We start from the raw sequence: 18,535 nt of genomic DNA, 5'->3' as shown, positions 1-18,535 counted from the left end.
ACCTTGGCTGGGCAGATGCTGCCACAACCCAAATGCAAAACCCCTTGGAATCCAGGAAGGCTCACTTAGGAATTCCTTCCTGTGGGGTACCCTCAAACCCTTTCACTTCCCGCCCCCTCCAGGGAACAGCTGAGAAAGGAAAACAAAGAAATCAGCTATTGCCACCAGCTAATTAAAAAACATGTGCACAAACCTCTTAAGACACAAAAAATCCAATCCCTGTTCTTAAAAAAGGTAAATTTTATTAAAAACAAAAAGAAAGAGAATACATCTGGATCTTAGGCTTTTACTAGATTTGAAAATCCTACTTACAGAAATTAAACATCAAGAATAACCTTACTGAGGTCCATCTTAAAGGTTACAAGCAAAACAAAAGCATTTAGGGTTAGCACAGAGGAATCCATAAGCCTTACACAATAAAAGAAATAAACATAATCGCATCTTTCTAGACATTTCTCATCTACTTATGTATCTGGGTTTCCCAATAAGCAATTTCTAGGTCTGATTCTGATGATTTTTATACCTGGCAATCAGCTTCTCACAGCATAACTGTTGCCCTATTTCCCGCCCCACCCTTCCCTGGAGAACAACAACAGACACAAAGGGCAAGTTTTTTCCCCAATTTTAAAAAGTTCTAGCCTCCCCATTGGCTCTTTTGGTCAGGTGCTCACTCCCTTCCTTTACCTGTGGACTTTTTTAACCCTTTACAGGTAAAGCAAGTAGAGAACAGCTACTAACAGGGATTTTATAGCTAACTGGCTGGCTAGGTGTCCATAAAAGGGAGCCACCCTCTCCTCCTCCCTTCATTTATTACATGAGCTGAGAGAGTTCTCTGCTGACCTCACACTGGAAGTAGAAATCTCTCTCAAGAACATGAATCTTTAAAGAATTAAGCTTAAGCATTTCATACTTTATTGTCTTGTTTATTCAGTTTTACTTTCTTTTAACAACCTCAGTATTGCACATAAGACTACAAATAAACACGGAAGAGCTCCATTTCTATAACTCTATTAGTAAAGCTAGACCTAAAACTCAAAAGTAATAGTACATTGTTCACCAAATATACAACACCGTTCTTGGTAAAGCTTAATATAAAACAATGCAACATTTACTGTAAAAATGCAGAACCGCCGCTTGCTTCAACTGTCGCATAGTAATTGTGCTTTAGTAAAAATGCACAGGATACAGTAATCTGTGCCAAATGACACCATACAGCTGTTAAATGAACAAAATATACAGAAGATGGCACTGCAACAGTTAACTTGCATACTGAAACTGTTCATAGCACAAAGGTCTCAAATGCACTAACATGAGTTAGAATTGGCATTGCTGTGACAAAGTGAAGACCGCAATTATACCACAAGGACAGAGTTCTTATAACCTTATCCCAGATAATCCAACAATCTTTCAACAGTTCATTGCTGCTGAGTTCACATTAACATTTAATCAAAGCACAGTTCTGATGCTATTATCTCAAATGCAGAATGTCTGTAAGCTGACAAACCAAAATACATCTTGATTCTTTTGTTATATGAGAACTCACATTCATGATTCCCTATTTAGACACAGAGGAGATTCCTGCTCATGGAACAGTTTTATGGAGACTAACGATATCCCTTTCACACACTGGGGGGTCTGTGGTGGTTTCTCAATAAATTCTTATCAGTAAATACAATTTTACGTAAAGATATATTAAAATGGATGAACTTTTCAGCTGGGTGAGCCAGTTTGTATAGGGCTATCTAATCAGCAAAATTATTTTTAGTTACCATTATGTGAACTGAAAAGGGACTTCTCCTTTGTGATGGTAATATTTAATTATGGGAAAAATCCTGATCTCTGAATGTGATGTCAAATCAGCATTTCCCTCTTGCTCTTACTCAGAGAGAAAGAACTATCCATTTTGTAAAAGGAGGAAGAAAGCTCAAGGAATATCTGAGCCTGTGCTGAGTATCTTCAGCTACAGACAAACAGTATAATTCTGCAACTTCAAGTTCTACTGTTGTGTTGCGTTGTTTGTTAAAAACACACCTCACATCCTGCTAAACTGTCTTCCGTAAGCAATGGTCTCACTCACTAATCCCTCATCTGTGAATAGCTGAAAAAAGGTAAATACTGATCACTCAACTGCTTGAGAGAGAACCACAAAAAAGAGAAACAGAGTTAGGTAGAAAAAATGATTACCTACCTTTTCGTAACTGTTGTTCTCCGAGATATGTTGTTCATGTCCATTCCACATTAGGTGTGTGCGTGCTGCATGCATGAGCATCCGAAACTTTTCCTTTAACGGCACCCGTCAGGTCAGCGGGGCCCCCGCCTGAGCGGTACCACTGTGCCATGCATATATACCCCCACTGGCCTGACCCCCTCCAGTTCCTTCTTGCCGGCGACTCTGACAGAGGGGTAGGAGGACGTGTGGTAGAACGGACGTGAACAACACATCTTGAAGAAAAACAGTTACGAAAAGGTAGGTAACCGTTTTTTCTTCTTCGAGTGCTTGTTCACGTCCATTTTACATTAGCTGAATCACAAGCTTACCTTCAGAGGGGTAGGAGTTATGGAACAATTGATCAGAGGACCACCCCGCCAATTGCCACGTCCTCTCGGGCCTGCTGGTTGACTGTGTAGTGGGTCGTAAATGTATGCACCGACGATCAGGTGGCTGCTCTGCAGACCTCCTGGGTCGGGACCTGTGCCAGGAAAGTCGCTGAAGCTGTTTGCACCCTGGTCAAGTGGGCAGAGACCGTCAGGGCCGGAACACCTGCGAGGTCATAACACGCCCAAATGCACTGTAATCCAGGAGGAGATTCGCTGTGCCAACACCGGGAGGCCTCTCATCCTTTCCGCCATGGCCACGAACAGCTGCGTGGATTTACGAAAGGGCTTGGTGCACTCCACATAGAACACCAATGCTCAATGGACATCCATAGTGTGCAGGCTGCAGTGACTCGAGTCCGCATGGGTTTGGGAAAAAACACCGGCAGACAAATGTCCTGGCCTAGATGGAATTGTGAGACCACCTTTGGGAGGAACTTGGGGTGTGGGCAGAGCTGCACCTGGTCTTTATGAAATACTGTATATGGTGGCTCCGAGGTGAGGTGATGGCCACCAGGAATGCCAACTTCCAGGAAAGGTGGAGGAGGGAGCAGGTAGCAAGGTGCTCGAATGGGGGCTCCATGAGTTTAGAAAGGACTATGTTGACATTCCATGGAGAGACTGGAGGGCATGAGTAAGGGAACATCCTCTCCAGCCCCTTAAGGAACCACCCAACGATTGGGTGGGAAAACACCGAGCCCCCTGAAAACCCCGGGTGAAAGGTGGAGATGGCCGCCAGATGCACCCTGATTGAGGACGGGGCCAGCCCCTGCTGCTTGAGGTGCAGTAGGTAGTCTAGAATGGTAGGCATCGGAGCCTGGCGTGGCTGAACCCGTTGAGGCCCACACCAGCATGAGAACCTCTTCCACTTGGCCAGGTTAAGTCGCCCTGGTAGAGGGCTTCCTACTACCAAATAGAACCTGCTGCACAGGGAGGGGGCATTGGCTCTCCAAAGCGTTCAGCCACAGAACTTCCACACCATTAGATGCAGTGATTGCACATTGGGGTGGAGGACCTGCCCTCCGTCCTGCGTGATGAGGTCCTGGTGTAGGGGTAGGGTTACCAGGGCTTCCACTGACAGTTCCAGGAGCGTGTTGAACCAATGCTTGTGGGGCCAGGCCAGGGCTATGAGGATGACCGCCGCCCCATCCCTGCGCACCTTGAGCAGGACCTTGTGCACCAGAGGAAGGCGTATTTCAATTCCCTCTCCCCACGGGAGCCCGCCCAGGTCCAGATTGGGTTGAAGGCCTCCTTTGGCCTTGGGAATGAGGAAGCAGCAGGAATAGAACCCTTTCCCTCTTAGGTCCTTTGGTACCAACTCTACTGCCCCCAACTCTAGGCGCGTGCAAACCTTCTCTTCCAGGAGGTGCTTGTGAGAAGAGTCCCTGAAGAGGGACGGGGAAGCTAGTGGGGGGTAGGCAGGGAGGAGAACTGCAGCATGTAACTGCCTCGCACCGTGTGTAACACCCAATGGTCCGATGTAATGCTGGACCACGCACAGGAGAAGCGGGACAGGTGATTCAGGAAACAAGGGGATGGATCCGGTGATTGATCTGGTACGCAATCCTTGAGTGCACCTTCAAAAGCCTGGTTTATGGCTGGGCTGAGACTTATAGATTCATAGATTCATTGACTCTAGGACTGGAAGGGACCTCGAGAGGTCATCGAGTCCAGTCCCCTGCCCTCATGGCAGGACCAAATACTGTCTAGATCATCCCTGATAGACATTTATCTAACCTACTCTTAAGATCTCAGAGGAATTCCACACTCCTAGCAATTTATTCAGTATTTAACTACCCTGACACTAGAACTTTTCCTATGTCACCTAAATTCCCTTGCTGCAGTTTAGCGCATGCTTCTTGTTCTAGCATTAAGCTAAGTGAACAAGTTTTCTCCCCTCTGTGAACACCCTTTAGATACCTGAAAACTGCTATCATGTCCCTCTCAGTCTTCTCTTTTCCAAATAAATAAACCAATCTTTAGCCTCCCTCATTGTCATGTTCTCAAGACCTTTAATCATTCTTGTTTGCTCTCTCTGACCCTCTCCAATTCTCCCACTTTTTGAAATGCGGCCCGAACTGACACAATACTCCAGCTGAGCGCTAACAGCGCAGATAGAGCGGAAGAATGACTTCGTGTCTTTTTACAAACACACCTGTTAATGCATCCAACAGGTTGCTTTTTTGCAACAGTATCCACACTGTGACTCATATTTAGCTTGTGGTCCACTATGACCCTAGATCTCTTTTCGCCATATCCTCTAGACAGCTCTTCCTTCTGTACGTGTGAAACTGTTTGTTCCTTCTAAGTGGAGCACTTTGCATTTGTCTTATTGAACTTCATCCGTTTACTCAGACATTCTCCAATTTGTCCAGATCATTTTGATTTGACCCTGTCTCCAAGCAGTTGCAACTCTACCGTTGTATCGTCCGCAAACTTAATACCTACTTTCTATGCCAACATTAAGTCGTTGATGAGAATTGAACAGAGCCGTCCCAAACGACCCCTGCGGAACCCACTGTTATACCTTTCCACAGGACTTGGAGCTTTACCACTCTCTGAGCATGTATCAGCAGTTTGCACCACTTATGTAGCCCATCTAATTGTATTTGCTAGTTTCATAAAATTCATGCGAGACTGTACCAATACCTTACTAAAGTTAGGTATCACATTCACGCTGTCTCCCTTATCCACAAGACTCTATATCTATCAAAGAAGCTATCGATCGGTTTGACATGATTTGTTCTTTACAATCCATGCTGGCTATTCTATCACCTTCACCTTCCAAGTTTTGCAGATGATTTCCTTAATTACTTGCTCCATACTTCCTGGCACAGAAGTTAAACTAACTAGCTTAGTTTCCTGGGTTGTTTTTATTTCCCTTTATAAGAGGCAATATTGCCTTTTCCATCTTCTGGAATCTCCCGTCTCCCATACTTCCAAAGATAATCGTAGAGCTCAGAACTCCTCTATAACTCCTTGAGTATCTAGGATGCATTCATCAGGCCCCGGTGACTGCAGGCATCTAACTTTCTAAGTGATTTAACTTGCTCCTTTTTTATTTTATCTTCTAATCTACCCCTCCAATAAGCATCACATGTTAGACATCCTTCGACTCTCAGTGAGACCGAACGAAGCAGTCTAAATCTCTGCCATCCAAGTTTCTGTACGTTCCTCCCTCCTCACTGAGCGTGGCTACTGTCTTGGTCTTCCTCTTGCTTCTAATGTATTGATAAAAAGTCTTCTTGTTCCTTCATTCCCATAGCTAGTTGAGCTCATTTTGGCCTTTGCCTGTCTATCTGCCCCTACATTCCGTTGTATTTGCCTATATTCATCTTTGTAATCGACCCTGTTTCCATTTTGATATGACTCCTTATTTTGTTAGATCATCCAAGATCTCATGGTAACCAAGTGGTCTTTTGCCACATTTTCGATCTTTCTACCGATCGATAGCTTGCTTGAGGCCCTTAAAGTGTCCTTTGAAAAACTGCCAATTCCCAGCTGTTTTGCCCCTCGTCTTGATTCCCATGGGACCTTACCTATCAGCTCTCTGAGCTGACCAAAATCCGCCTTCCTGAAATCCATTGTCTCTATTTTGCTGTACTCCCTTCTATCCTTCCTTAGAATTGCAAACTCTATGATTTCATGATCACTTTCACTTATGCCGGCCTTGGCTCTGGCCCAGCCTACTGGAGCTATTATTATTATTATTACCCCGCCTCCTCTTATCCCCATTTTGCCTGCGGTAGGGCTCCTGCCTAGGATGAGGTTGGTAGTGATGCTTTGGGTCGCCGGGGTGCGCATACCCAGCTACTTGAGTGTGGCCCTCGAGTCCTTGAGGCTATGCAGCTTTGTGTCCATCTGGGCCTAAAAGAGCCTGGACCCTTTGAAGGGTCCTGGAGCAAGTTCTGGACCTCAGGCGGCAGACCTGACTCCTGTAGCCACGCCGAGTGTTGCATGACCACACCAGACGCAACTGTCCTGGCCGCCGCATCTGTCAAATCCAAGGATCTCTGGAGAGAAGTCTTCGCTACGGTCTTGCCTTCGTCCACCAGCGCCATAAACTCCTGTTGGGAACCCTGTGAGAAGTTGTCCTTAAACTTCCCCACTGCTGACCAGGAGTTGAAGTTATGTCAGTTAAGGATGGCCTGTTGGTTAGCAATCCTCAACTGGAGGCCCCCTGAGGAATACACCCTCCTGCCAAACAGGACCAGGCACTTCGCTTCCTTGGCCTTAGGGACCAGGGCCTGCTGTCCATGGTGTTCTTTCTCGTTTACTGCCGAGACTACCAGGAAACATGGGCTTGGGTGGCAAAACAAGAAGTTGTACCCCTTTGATGGAGCGAAGTACTTGCGTTCCACACCTTTGGCTGTTGGAGCACTGGAGGCCGGGGTCCACCATATAGTCTTATAGTTTGACTGTATGGTCTTAATGGACGGAAGCGCTATTCTTGATGGACCCTCTGGGCTCAGGATGTCCACCATGGCATCCTCCTGCTCTACCATCTCCTCAGCCTGTATCCCCAAGTTATGAGCAACCTTACGCAGCAGCTCTTGGTGGGCTCTGTGGTCTACTGGCGGAGGTCCTGATACCGCTGTGCCTGTCACCGCTTCATCTGGGAATGACGAGGAGGTCAGCAGCTGTTCCGCTTCCTCCTGCTGATCCCCTTGGTCCCCCTCTCCTGAAGGAGGGGCTTCCAGCTTGGGCACGGACAGCTTACTCTGGGGCGGCACCGGACTTGGTGCTGGTTTCTCCGGTCTCTCGTTTGGCGACGGTGCAGGTGGTCTGGATGCCGTAGTTTCGTGCACGGAGGAGCGTTGGTGTGGGGACTGGGACCGGTGCACTAAGTAGCTGGCTCTGGAGGGAGCCCTTTGCTGCTGGTGGTAGGCCCAAGGGGTCCAGAAGGGCCAGTGTCCCGGCGCTCCTCACTGGGGTTGCCACCCAGCCTGGTATTCTCTGCTGTACGGTGCCCAGTGCAGGTAACTGTATCGGCCTGCGTTGGTGCTGGACTCTGGCGACGCGAGAGCAAAGGCTACGGTGGTGCCGTCGACCTGTGCTGGTGGGAGGCCGACAAGCGGCTTCTTGCTGATTGGGAATGGGACTGGTACCCCTGCTCGTCCGATGGTCAGCTCACCTTCTCCTGGTGCTGGTCTCTGGAGGGTGCCAGAGAGCGTCGGGTCCCTTGCACTAACCCCGTGCGCTGACTCGTCTCCGGTACCGAGGCTTCCTTCTGTGTCAGAGGTAACAGAATCCACAGACTTGATGCTTGACCGGAACCAACCCCAGGAGTGATGCCTGGAGGGTGTCCTTGAACGGCACACCATTGCCGGTTTTCCCCTCGACAGCACCGCGGGCCTAGATGCCAGAGGCTTCTCCCTGTTCGGGAGGGGGCTCACCGCCGACAACCCAATGAGGTTCTTTGCCGCCTCAAAAGTGTCAGGCATGGAGGGCTGATCTATTATTCCCTCGAGCCCGTCATTCTCACTGAGTTCACTTAGGGCTGGACTCAGTGGGATGTGTGGCATCGGTGCCATCGGTGCTGGCACAATGTCTATCCCGCTCTTTCCAGTGCCCGGGCCCTTAGATGGTGCTAATATTCTTTGTGGGCAGTGGATCTCAAACTTTTGTACTGGTGACCCCTTTCACACAGCAAGCCTCTGAGTGCGACCCCCCTAATAAATTAAACACACTTTTTAATATATTTAACACCATTATAAATGCTGGAGGCAAGTGAGGTTTGGGGTGGAGGTTGACAGCTCGTGACCTCCCATGTAATACTTCATGACCCCTTGAGGGGTCCTGACCCCCAGTTTGAGAACCTCTGTTTGTGGGGAACCTCCACGCCCTTCTTTTGGTTTGGCCTTGGGCCGCACCAGAGAGGATGAGCGGTGCTGTGGCCTACCCTTCTCCAAGGCCAACGGCTTGCGGTGCTTATCCGGCACCAGGTCTCTTGACGACGCTGGGGCACTCCACACTGAGGAAGCTGGAGCTGGCGTCGGGCGCTCTGGGCCCGATGGCTGCAGCGCTGCCTCCATCAACTGCTTCAAATGAAAGTCTCTCTCTTTCGTTGTTCTAGGTTTAAACACCTTGCAGATCTTACACCTGTTTGGTGTGCTTCCCCCAGGCAACGTAGCCAGGAGTCGTGGGGGTCACTAACCGGCATGGGCTTGCGGCACGTTGTGCAAGCCTTAAACGCCTGGGCCTGCGGCATGCCTTGTGGCCTAGGGCGGGTGCTGGAAGCTGCCAAGCACCTAATCAAGTAAGTGTCCACAACACTAGAATGCTAATTAACTGATAGCAGCTAATTACTCTAAAGCTAAGGGATTGCTTCTCATAGGAGAGCAAGAGGTTGTTCCAATGTCGCCACAGATGGTAAGAAGGAACTGGAGGGGATTGAGACAGTGGCGGTATATATGTACGATGCAGTGGTGCCGGTCAGGTGGGGGCCCCACCAGCCCGATGGGTGCCTCTAAGGGAAAAGTTTCTGATGCTCGTGCACGCAGTGCGTGCACACCTAATGGGTAATGGATATGAACAAGCACTCGAAGAAGAACTTTTATGGATGGTAGTCCTGAGAGAAACTTTAATTGGGAAAAGGGGGACAGAAAGAGATGTATATTTAGAAATAATTAAACAAACAGACCCTTAACAATGGCTAAGTGGTTGGATATAGTTTATATAGAATTATATGAATATGTATGTGTGTAAAAATGGAAAGGACAAGGGTTTGATAAAACAGGAAATGAGAAGAAGTTAAACAGGCAGGTGGGATGAAAACAAACAGATTGATATGCAACATTTAATAAAAACAAAAAAAATGTATGCTCGGTATCACTAGCTAACTCACAATCTCTTATTTGCAATCTGGGCTCCCCATTCACACACACTCTATTCTATCTTCCCTGGTTTTGTCATGTTTCTAATCAGGAAGACATTGTTCCTGTCCCCAAAACACTTACTATCTATGTGTTCATATAGAGCCAAGCACAATGAAGCCCTTAATCTAATTGGCGATTTGCTTGCTATCACAATAGAAACAGCTTATTATCTAATGTTGTTATTCCTAACATTCACAAGCTATTCTTTTGACAGACAAGTTAAAGTCTGGCCATAATAAGAGGGAAATTGTGTGTGTTTGTATAAAGTCACAGATTGCGGGATCTTGGAGCCTATATTTTCCTCTTGCCCATAGAAGGGGTGACAATTTAAAATCCTAAAATGAAGAGAGAGAGTCTAATTTTACAGAAAGTATATTTAGGACAATATCAGACCAATACTTTCATGACAGTTTCTTTCTGTTTGTTCAGCATCCAAGACAGAAAGTGTATATATTTTCCTAAACACTTCAATGTCACCAGGTATAACTATTATATGCAGATATAACATTTTTGTAGCTCCATGTTTATAGTAAAAACAGCAAATGCAAATAACATATGTACTATAACATATTATGCAGATTTTGTCATTTTTGAGGATTTTTTAGTTCAAAAGACTCAAACGTAAAATAACTGTTCAAAGAGAAAGATTAATAAAGTTAAGTAAAAACCTGCACTGGTATTCCTCTTAGCAGAATTTTCAGATTGGTGAGTTCCTATTGTAGTTACAGAATAGCAAGCAGACTAACATCATAAAACTTACAGTATGATGACTAACATCACACAAGAGCAGGGGAACAGAGATTAAAGGCAGAGAGCATGTTTGCTTTCTTTCTACCACACTATTTTAAAATTATGTAGCTAATTCCTTCTTACCTGTCTTCTTTAATCACATCCACAAAATGAGCATCTGTCTTCTCTCTGATGTTTTTGAACCTCAGTGGAAGGAGTGCTGACTGGTCCAAACTCACTCCTACCCATCTTCCTTTCTCCTGCAACATCTCATAAAGTGATGTCTGGCTGTTGCTCAGCTTCTCATCCTGTGGAGGACTCAAAAGTCCATTCTGGGTCTTTGGACTGCGTCGTCCAGGAGTCTGCTTCATAGCAAGAAGAAATGTATGAGTGAAGGAATAAACATGTGAGAAAACATACAAACAGCACAGAGTTTTGAATCTGACATATTCTAAAAGAAGAGAGCTCTCATCGATGCCTGTAGCTGTTTACACTATTCCACACTGATGCAACAGACATTTTGTACTTCAGACTGACTCACTGACAGAGTGACAATCCTGGAATTTTATTACATAGATAAAGCCAGAAAGGACTACTGTGATTTTCTAGTCTGATTTCCTGTATAACACACACCATAAGACTTCCCTGAATTGACTTCTATTTGGACTAGAGAATATCTTTTAGAAAAACATCCAAGCTTGATTGAGAAGTTGTCAGTGATAGAGACTCCATCATAACCCTTTGTAAGCTGTTCCGAAGGTTAACTTCTAGTCTGAATTTGCCTTGCTTCAACTTCCAGCCATTGGATATTACTATACTTTTGTCTGCTAGATTGAAGAGCCTTTTATTATCAAATGTATGCTCCCCATGTAGGTATTTACACACTGATCAAATCATTCCTTAACTTTCTTTTTGTTAAACTACCTAGACTGAGCTCCTCTCACTGTAAGACAGGTCTTCTAATCCTTTATTTATTCTTGCGGCTGTTCACAGAATCATCTCCAATTTATCAACATCCTTCTTGAATTGTGGACACCAGAACTAGACACAGTATTCCAGCAGTGGTCACACCAGTGTCAAAGGCAGAAGTAAAATAACCTCTCTACTCCTACTTGAGATTCCAATGTTTATGCATCCCAGGATTGCATTAGCCCTTTTGGCCATAGCAATGCACTGGGAGCTCATGTTCAGCTGATTATTTACCATGACTTCCAAATCTTTTTCAGTCACTGCTTCCCAGGACACAGTACTTCATCCTGTATGTATGGCCCACAATCTTTTGCTCCTAGATATGACCTCATATTTGGTCACATTAAAATGCATATTGTTTGCGTGAGCCCAGGTTACCAAGTGATCCAGATCGCTTTATATTAGTGACCTGTCCCCTTCATTATTTATCATGCCCCCAACTTTGGGTCCCCTTCCAACTTTATCAGTGATGATTTTATGTTTTCTTATAGGTAATTGATGAACATTTTAAATATCTGGGATGAAGAACTGATCTCTGCGGAACCCCACAAGAAACATACCTGCTTGATGATGATTTCTCCTTTACAATTACATTTTGAGACCAATCGGTCAGACAGTTTTGAATCCAGTTAATGTGTAACATGCTAATTTTGTATTGCTCTAGTTTATTCATCAAAATATTGTGTAGTACCAAGTCAAATGCCTTTATCAACCAAACTTGTATCTCATAAAAAGGATATCAATAGTGGCACAACATTAGCTTTCCTTCAGTCCTCTGGAACTTCTCCAGGGTTCCAAGACTTATTGGAAATCAAGATTAATAGTACAGAGAGCTCCTCAGTCAGCTCTTTTAAAACTCTTGAATGCAAGGCATCCGAACCTGCTGATTTAAAAATGACTACCTTTAGTAGCTGCTGCTCCACACCTTCCATAATTACCAATGAATGGAAAATGTTATCATATGATACTAATATGTCATCTGTTTTTTTCACCAAGAACTTCTGCATTATTATTGATAATTCCACGATTTTCATCTAGTAAGGAACCAATACCTTTGATAAGGTTCCTTTTGTTCCTAAATATACTTGAAAAACTCCTCCTTATTGTCCTTAACTCTTCTGGTCATAGATTTCTCTTTGTGCTGTTTTGCCTCCCATAACAATTTTACACAATTTGTAATGTTTGATTTATATTTATACTACCAACTTTCCCTTTCTTCCATTTGTTATACGTGTTTTGTTTTTACAGTTGCCTTCACTTCTCCCTAAACCCGGTTGGCTTTTTTAACCAGTACAGGCTTCCTTCTTGACTGTGGTTTTTTTTGTTTGTTTGTTTTTTAGCTTGTTCTTGAATAAAATGCTTTTAAACAATTTCCAATAATTATTTACATTTTTCAGTTTAAATTCTTTCTCCCAACTAATTTGGCTCATAAGTCATCCTCTGTAAAGACAGACCATAGTCTCCAAATAAAGACTACTATATCAGATATTTAAACTGACAGAATACTTGATTCTTGCCAAAAGACCATATATAATACCTTCTGAATCTTATTAGTTTTTTTAACTAATATATCTTTAGAGACTATGTGTTATCTAGCAAAAGGAATGAGGATTGTATATGCTAGTGCAGACAGGAGGGTTCAATGAGGAATGATCCCTTTCCATCTGAAGCTTTTACCACCTAGGGTACTTATATTTAAACATTACTTGGTTAGAGGAATTTAAATCAGGACCATCTCCATAAGGAATCCACTAAACCACGAGCTGGTGAACAGGTAATTCTCACCCCACTTGAAGGTGTTCTTTTTTCTTTTAATTAACACTTTAGTAAGTTTCTTTGCCTGAAAATACATTAACTGTAGAAAATGTTTATACAGAAGCTAAAATATGACAGATATCTCTTTAGACTATTATTTTTTTAATTCTTTCTGCTCATCTGAGGAAACTGATGAAAACGTATGCTTCCTTAGAGTGATGTGGAGTAGCCTGATATGGAAGAACAATAGGGTATAAACTGGCCATGAACAAATTCAGGCTGGAAATTAGAAAAGCAATTGTATCACAGGGCTGCTTGTGATAGTTGGGGGCGGGGCTAGGAGTCCCTTCCAATTTATGTCCTCTGTTCCTAAAGTTCATGGTTCAGGGCTTCAGATGGTCCTCTGGTCTAGGAAGGGGTGTGTTTTTGTTTGTTTTTAGTCTCCTTCCTGTGAAGCATTGGAGATGGCCATAGCTGGAGTTGACACGCTGGATGGGGGGGCCAGTGCTGAGGTGGCACCAAGCACTTTCTCTCTCACATGCTTAGGTGGCTGATTGTTACTCATTTGCTGAGGGTCTAACTAATCACCATACGTGAGGTCAGGAAGGAATTTTCCCCCAGGTCAGATTGGCAGGGACCTTGTTGTTTTTTTTTTTTCCCCCTCCTTGCACTATGGAGGGAAGATCACTTGCCAGGATTATCTGGGTATATTTCCCATAATTAAATCCCAGCCATTGCAGGAGCTTCAGGCATGAGTGCACCTTGGTCTCTCCTATCTCTGCCTGTCGCATATTGGTTTAGCCTTCTGGGGGCTGTAATACTTTGGTCTAGTTTTCGTGTGCAGCTGCTGGATGGTGTTGATGGTCTGTGATACAAAGGAGGTCAGACTAGATCAACATTTCTCAAATGTGGCCACCAGCAGATTTTTTTTGCGACCATGACATCCTCCAAAGCATGAATTTAGATTTTTTGGGGAGAGGGGGGAACAGTGGTCGCTCCCTGTAGTGCCCAGCTGTTGCTCCTGAATAGCTGTTACCAAAGGCAGCGAGATGTGCCACCTTGGTGTTTGTGTTGGCACTGCCAGCAGGGATCAGAGCCCTGCACCACACAGCCTCCTTGGGGGCTCTGGGCAGAGCCTCTGGAGACAAGTGTTGCAAGTGTGCATGGCGCCAGAGGCAGCTCTTCTCAGTGGAGGTGGCTGCTATGTTCAGTCTCAGGGGTGCTCCCCTGGGCAGCTCCCCCTCTCCCGTCCAGCCGGGGCATGGAGAGCCTCAAGCTCCACCGGTGGCTAGTGAGTTCCTGACTCACCTTCCCCAGGATGGGCTCTTGCTGAAGGAGGCAGGAACAAAGAGATAGGTTGGTGCTTTCCCCACCTGGAGCCACACTCACTGTTTACAGTTGCTGTAGTTACTGCAGCAGCTCAACAGCTCCAAGCTGCTGCAGGTCTTGGCAGCTCCCCAGCAGGGTGAGGGGCTCCCGCTCCGTGACACACTCCAAGCACAAGAATGGGAACGCTGAATGGGGAGCTCTACTTCCTACCGCCTTCCTACTACATATATAAATTACGATTTGGACATGTACATGCACGTATTTGTTTTTCCTAAAGTTAAGTATTTTAGGAAAAATTTATCAGAGCAGCCACTAGCAAAGTGGTCACACTCTGTGGTCACCAAAAAATTATTTGTGAGAACCGCTGAACTAGATGATCTGATGGTCCTTCTGGCCTTAAACTCTGTGACTGTGACTTCTCTGAGCCTTTTTTTCTTTCAGCTCTCTGGCAGAGGCTCAAATCCCTAAGAAAATTCTTCCCTTCCATCAGCTCAAGGTTTTTCTGGGCTATCGCCACTTTGTTAATCTTAACCAGACAAGATTAGATTTTAAAATTACTTGTGTGGCAGCAGAAAATCCCTATTTAATAAATTTTGCTAACTCTACCTGTACAGTAGTTTCTGATGGTGACTGGCAGACTGACTGATGCACCCTAGCCCAATTTCCTCTAATAAAAGAGAGGTGCATATTGGGAAAGGAGAACTCCACAGGAGATTAGGAGCCAGACAAGTTCCTTATGTAGTTTAGGAGAACTGAGATAGGTGCTTGAACACACTAAGCTGGCAGCTAAAGGCAGCAATAACGCATTTCTAATAAAGGGATTATGAAGAGTGGGCAGGCTCTAGGGAAAGAGGTCTGCCAGAGGGAACTTATTGCCATTCGCCTCAAGAAACTTAAGAAGTATGTAGGACTTGGGACTCAAGTGCCACTGCCTGTTTTAGTTTTTTGTGTTCAATCTGCTTCTATTTATAGTAGGCATTCCAGAGTCACCGAGCAGCATATATCAGTTTTGCTTTGTTTGGTAATATTTAAACTGAATAAATGAGGCACATCTGACCTTGTGTACGCTGAGCGACAAGGAGGGTGAGGTAATATCTTTTACTGGACCAACTTCTGTTGGTAAGAGAAACAAGCTTTTGAGCCACACATGGCTTTTCTTCAGGTCTCTGAACTCTGTGTGGCTCAATCACTTGGGTCCCTCACCAACAGCAGTTGGTCCAGTAAAAGATATTACCTCACCCTCATCTCTCTAATATCCTGGGACCAACACGGCTGCATCTACAGTGCATATAACTTGTGTACGCTAACATTTTTTTTCTAGTTATCCACTGTTGCAGCTCAAAGTGGCACTAGTGTAGAAAACACTACTGGCATTTTATGCAGCGTTCCACAGACCTCCTCTAAGCAGGGACAGATGAAACTGTGGTTAAAATGTCAACAGCTAATATACACTAGGGATCATAACCGCTGCTGCCACTGATGAAGCTGCAGTGGTGGAAATCTCAAAGAAAAATTCAGCCTGTGTGGAGGTTGTTTGGTTTACGGAGTCTCTGGTGGTTTGTGGTAGATGACACTTAAACAGAAGCAGAAGGGGTAAAAGTATCCTACGCATATCACCTCAGCATTTTGAGATGACCAACAACATCTTTCTTTTGAAGTAACTGCCTCCTGATGTGCTGAGGCCTGCACTGGAAAAAACGGTTACTCACCTTCTCATAACTGTTGTTCTTCGAGATGTGTTGTTCATGTCCATTCCAATCAGACGTGTGCGCACACATATGCACAGAGTAGCTGGAAGATTTTTCCCTCGCAGCATCTGTTGGGTCAGGCTGGGCACCCCATGAAGTCATGCTTTCATGGCGCTCAATATACAGCCCTGCCAACCCGCCACCCCCTCAGGTCCTTCTTTCTGGGAACTCCAACAGAGGGGTAGGAGTGTGAGTATTAGACTGGACATGAACAACGCATCTCGAAGAACAACAGTTACGAGAATCCTAAGTTCAGGAGGTGAGGTCAGTCTTCCACTGATTGGAACACTGCTTGTCCAAAGGCTGCATCATCTCTGTCCTGCTGGGTAATTGCATAGTGTGTGGTGAAAGTGTGGATGGAGGACCACATTGCCGCTCTCCAGATTTTGTGCCTGCACTAGGAATGCTGTTGATGAAGCCTCCACCCTGGTAGAGTGCACAATGACTGGGGGTGCGCGAACCCCAGCCAGGTTGTAGCACTCACAAATGCAGGATGTGGTCCATGACAAAATGCATTGTGATGACACAGGCAGACCTTTCATTCTGTCTGCCACTGCCACAAATAACTGGACCGATTTTCTGAATGGCTTCGTTCTCTCGATGTAAAAGGCTAGTGCCCTGCGGACATCCAGTGAGTGAAGTCTCTGCTTCCTGCCAGTAGAGTGCAGATTAGGGTAGAGTACCGGGAGAAAGATGTCCTGGTTGATGTGAAACTGTGACACAACCTTCAGGAGGAAAGTAGGGTAAGGCCTGATCTGAACCTTGTCCTTATAGAACACGGTACAGGGAGTGTCTGATGTTAGGGCCTTGAGCTCAGACACCCTCCTGGCCAGGTTATAGCTACCAGGAACGCCACCTTGTAAGAGAGCAGGAAGCATGTCGCCAATGGTCCAAAGGGTGGTCCCATGAGCCTAGAGAGGATCAGGTTGAGGTCCCAGATGGGGACAGGGTATGAGGATGTGAGGGTACAGTCTGTTGAGTCCTTTTAGAAATCGGTTGATCATAACGTTAGCAAACACTGCCGAGACTCATCAAGCCCTCGGATCGCTACCCCTTTCTGCTTCTCCACATGAGAACCAATGATACTGCCAAGAATGACCTTGAGTGGATCACTGCAAACTACGTGGCTCTGGGAAAAAGGATAAAGGAGTCTGAGGCGCAAGTGGTGTTCTCGTCCATCCTCCCTGTGCAGGGAAAAGGCCTGGGTAGAGATCGTTGAATTGTGGAAGTCAATGAATGGCTACGCAGGTGGTGTCAGAGAGAAGGCTTTGGATTCTTCGACCATGGGATGATGTTCCAAGAAGGAGGAATACTAGGCAGAGACAGGCTCCACCTAACGAAGAGAGGGAAGAGCATCTTTGCAAGCAAGCTGGCTAACCTAGTGAGGAGGGCTTTAAATTAGGTTCACCGGGGGAAGGAGACCAAAGCCCTGAGGTAAGCAGGAAAATGATACTGGGAGGAAGCACGAGCAGGAGAGTGCAAGAGGGGAGGACTCCGGTCTCAGACTGAGAAGGCAGGAAAATCAGTGAGTTATCTTAAGTGCCTATACACACATGCAAGAAGCCTGGGAAACAAGCAGGGAGAATTAGAAGTCCTGGCACAGACAAGGAACTATGATGTGATTGGAATAACAGAGACTTGGTGGGATAACTCACATGACAGGAGTACTGTCATGGATGGATATAAACTGTTGAGGAAGGACAGGCAGGGCAGAAAAGGTGGAGGAGATGCATGGTATGTAAGAGAGCAGTATGACTGCTCAGAGATCTGGTATGAAACTGCAGAAAAACCTGAGAGTCTCTGGATTAAGTTTAGAAGTGTGAGCAACAAGGGTGATGTCGTGGTGGGAGTCTGCTATAGACCACCAGACCAGGGGGACAAGGTGGACGAGGCCTTCTTCCGACAACTAGCAGAAGTTACTAGATCGCAGGCCCTGGTTCTCATGGGAGACTTTAATCACCCTGGTATCTGCTGGGAGAGCAATACAGCGGTGCACAGACAATCCAGGAAGTTTTTGGAAAGTGTAGGGGACAATTTCCTGGTGCAAGTGCTGGAGGAACCAACTAAGGGCATAGCTCTTCTTTCCAGAAGCTTTCGTCAAGCCTGACCGTAAAACCTCTAAAGAAGAATTTCCCCACTCCCTAGTAACCCATTCCATGCTCACACCACTCGTGAAAGTTTTCTATATCCAACCTACAACCCCCCACTGCAGCATTGAGCCTACTCGTTGATTCTGTCATTCTGGTCCATTTGATGACAAGGGTCAGTCCTATCCTCTTTAGGACACTGCCTTTCAGGTGTTGAAGCAGCTATCAAATCTCCTCATTCTTCTCTCTGCGACTAACAATCTAGTTCCCTCAGCTTTCTCATAAGATTGTGCCTCCACCCTTAATCATTTGGTTGCTCCTCTGCCGATTCTCCATATTTTCCACCCTTCTTGTAGTGTTTGAGCCAAAATCTGGACACAGTACTTCCAGATGAGCGCTCACTCAAAGCTGAATAAGGGGAATGATCACATGCTGGATCTGCCGG

General features: G+C 45.5%; 1 protein-coding gene across 6 annotated transcripts in view; it reads right to left on the bottom strand.

Annotated features, from left to right (window-relative positions):
- ADCY9 (adenylate cyclase 9) overlaps window positions 1-18,535 on the bottom strand; it is a 178,816-nt gene that overhangs the window by 56,831 nt on the left and 103,450 nt on the right. For 4 of the 6 annotated variants that reach the window (XM_032781649.2, XM_032781648.2, XM_032781646.2 and 1 more), the window contains one exon: window positions 10,347-10,567. In XM_032781649.2, coding sequence (XP_032637540.1) covers window positions 10,347-10,567 — 221 coding nt within the window. The remainder of the gene's footprint in view (window positions 1-10,346; window positions 10,568-18,535) is intronic. The other 2 variants (XM_075069379.1, XM_032781647.2) reach the window with 1 other exon arrangement.

Source organism: Chelonoidis abingdonii, chromosome 9 (assembly GCF_003597395.2).
Source record: "Chelonoidis abingdonii isolate Lonesome George chromosome 9, CheloAbing_2.0, whole genome shotgun sequence".
Taxonomy (NCBI): domain Eukaryota; kingdom Metazoa; phylum Chordata; order Testudines; family Testudinidae; genus Chelonoidis; species Chelonoidis abingdonii.
The sequence above is the reverse complement of the archived record's forward strand: the minus strand, read 5'-3'. Positions and strand labels throughout refer to the sequence as shown.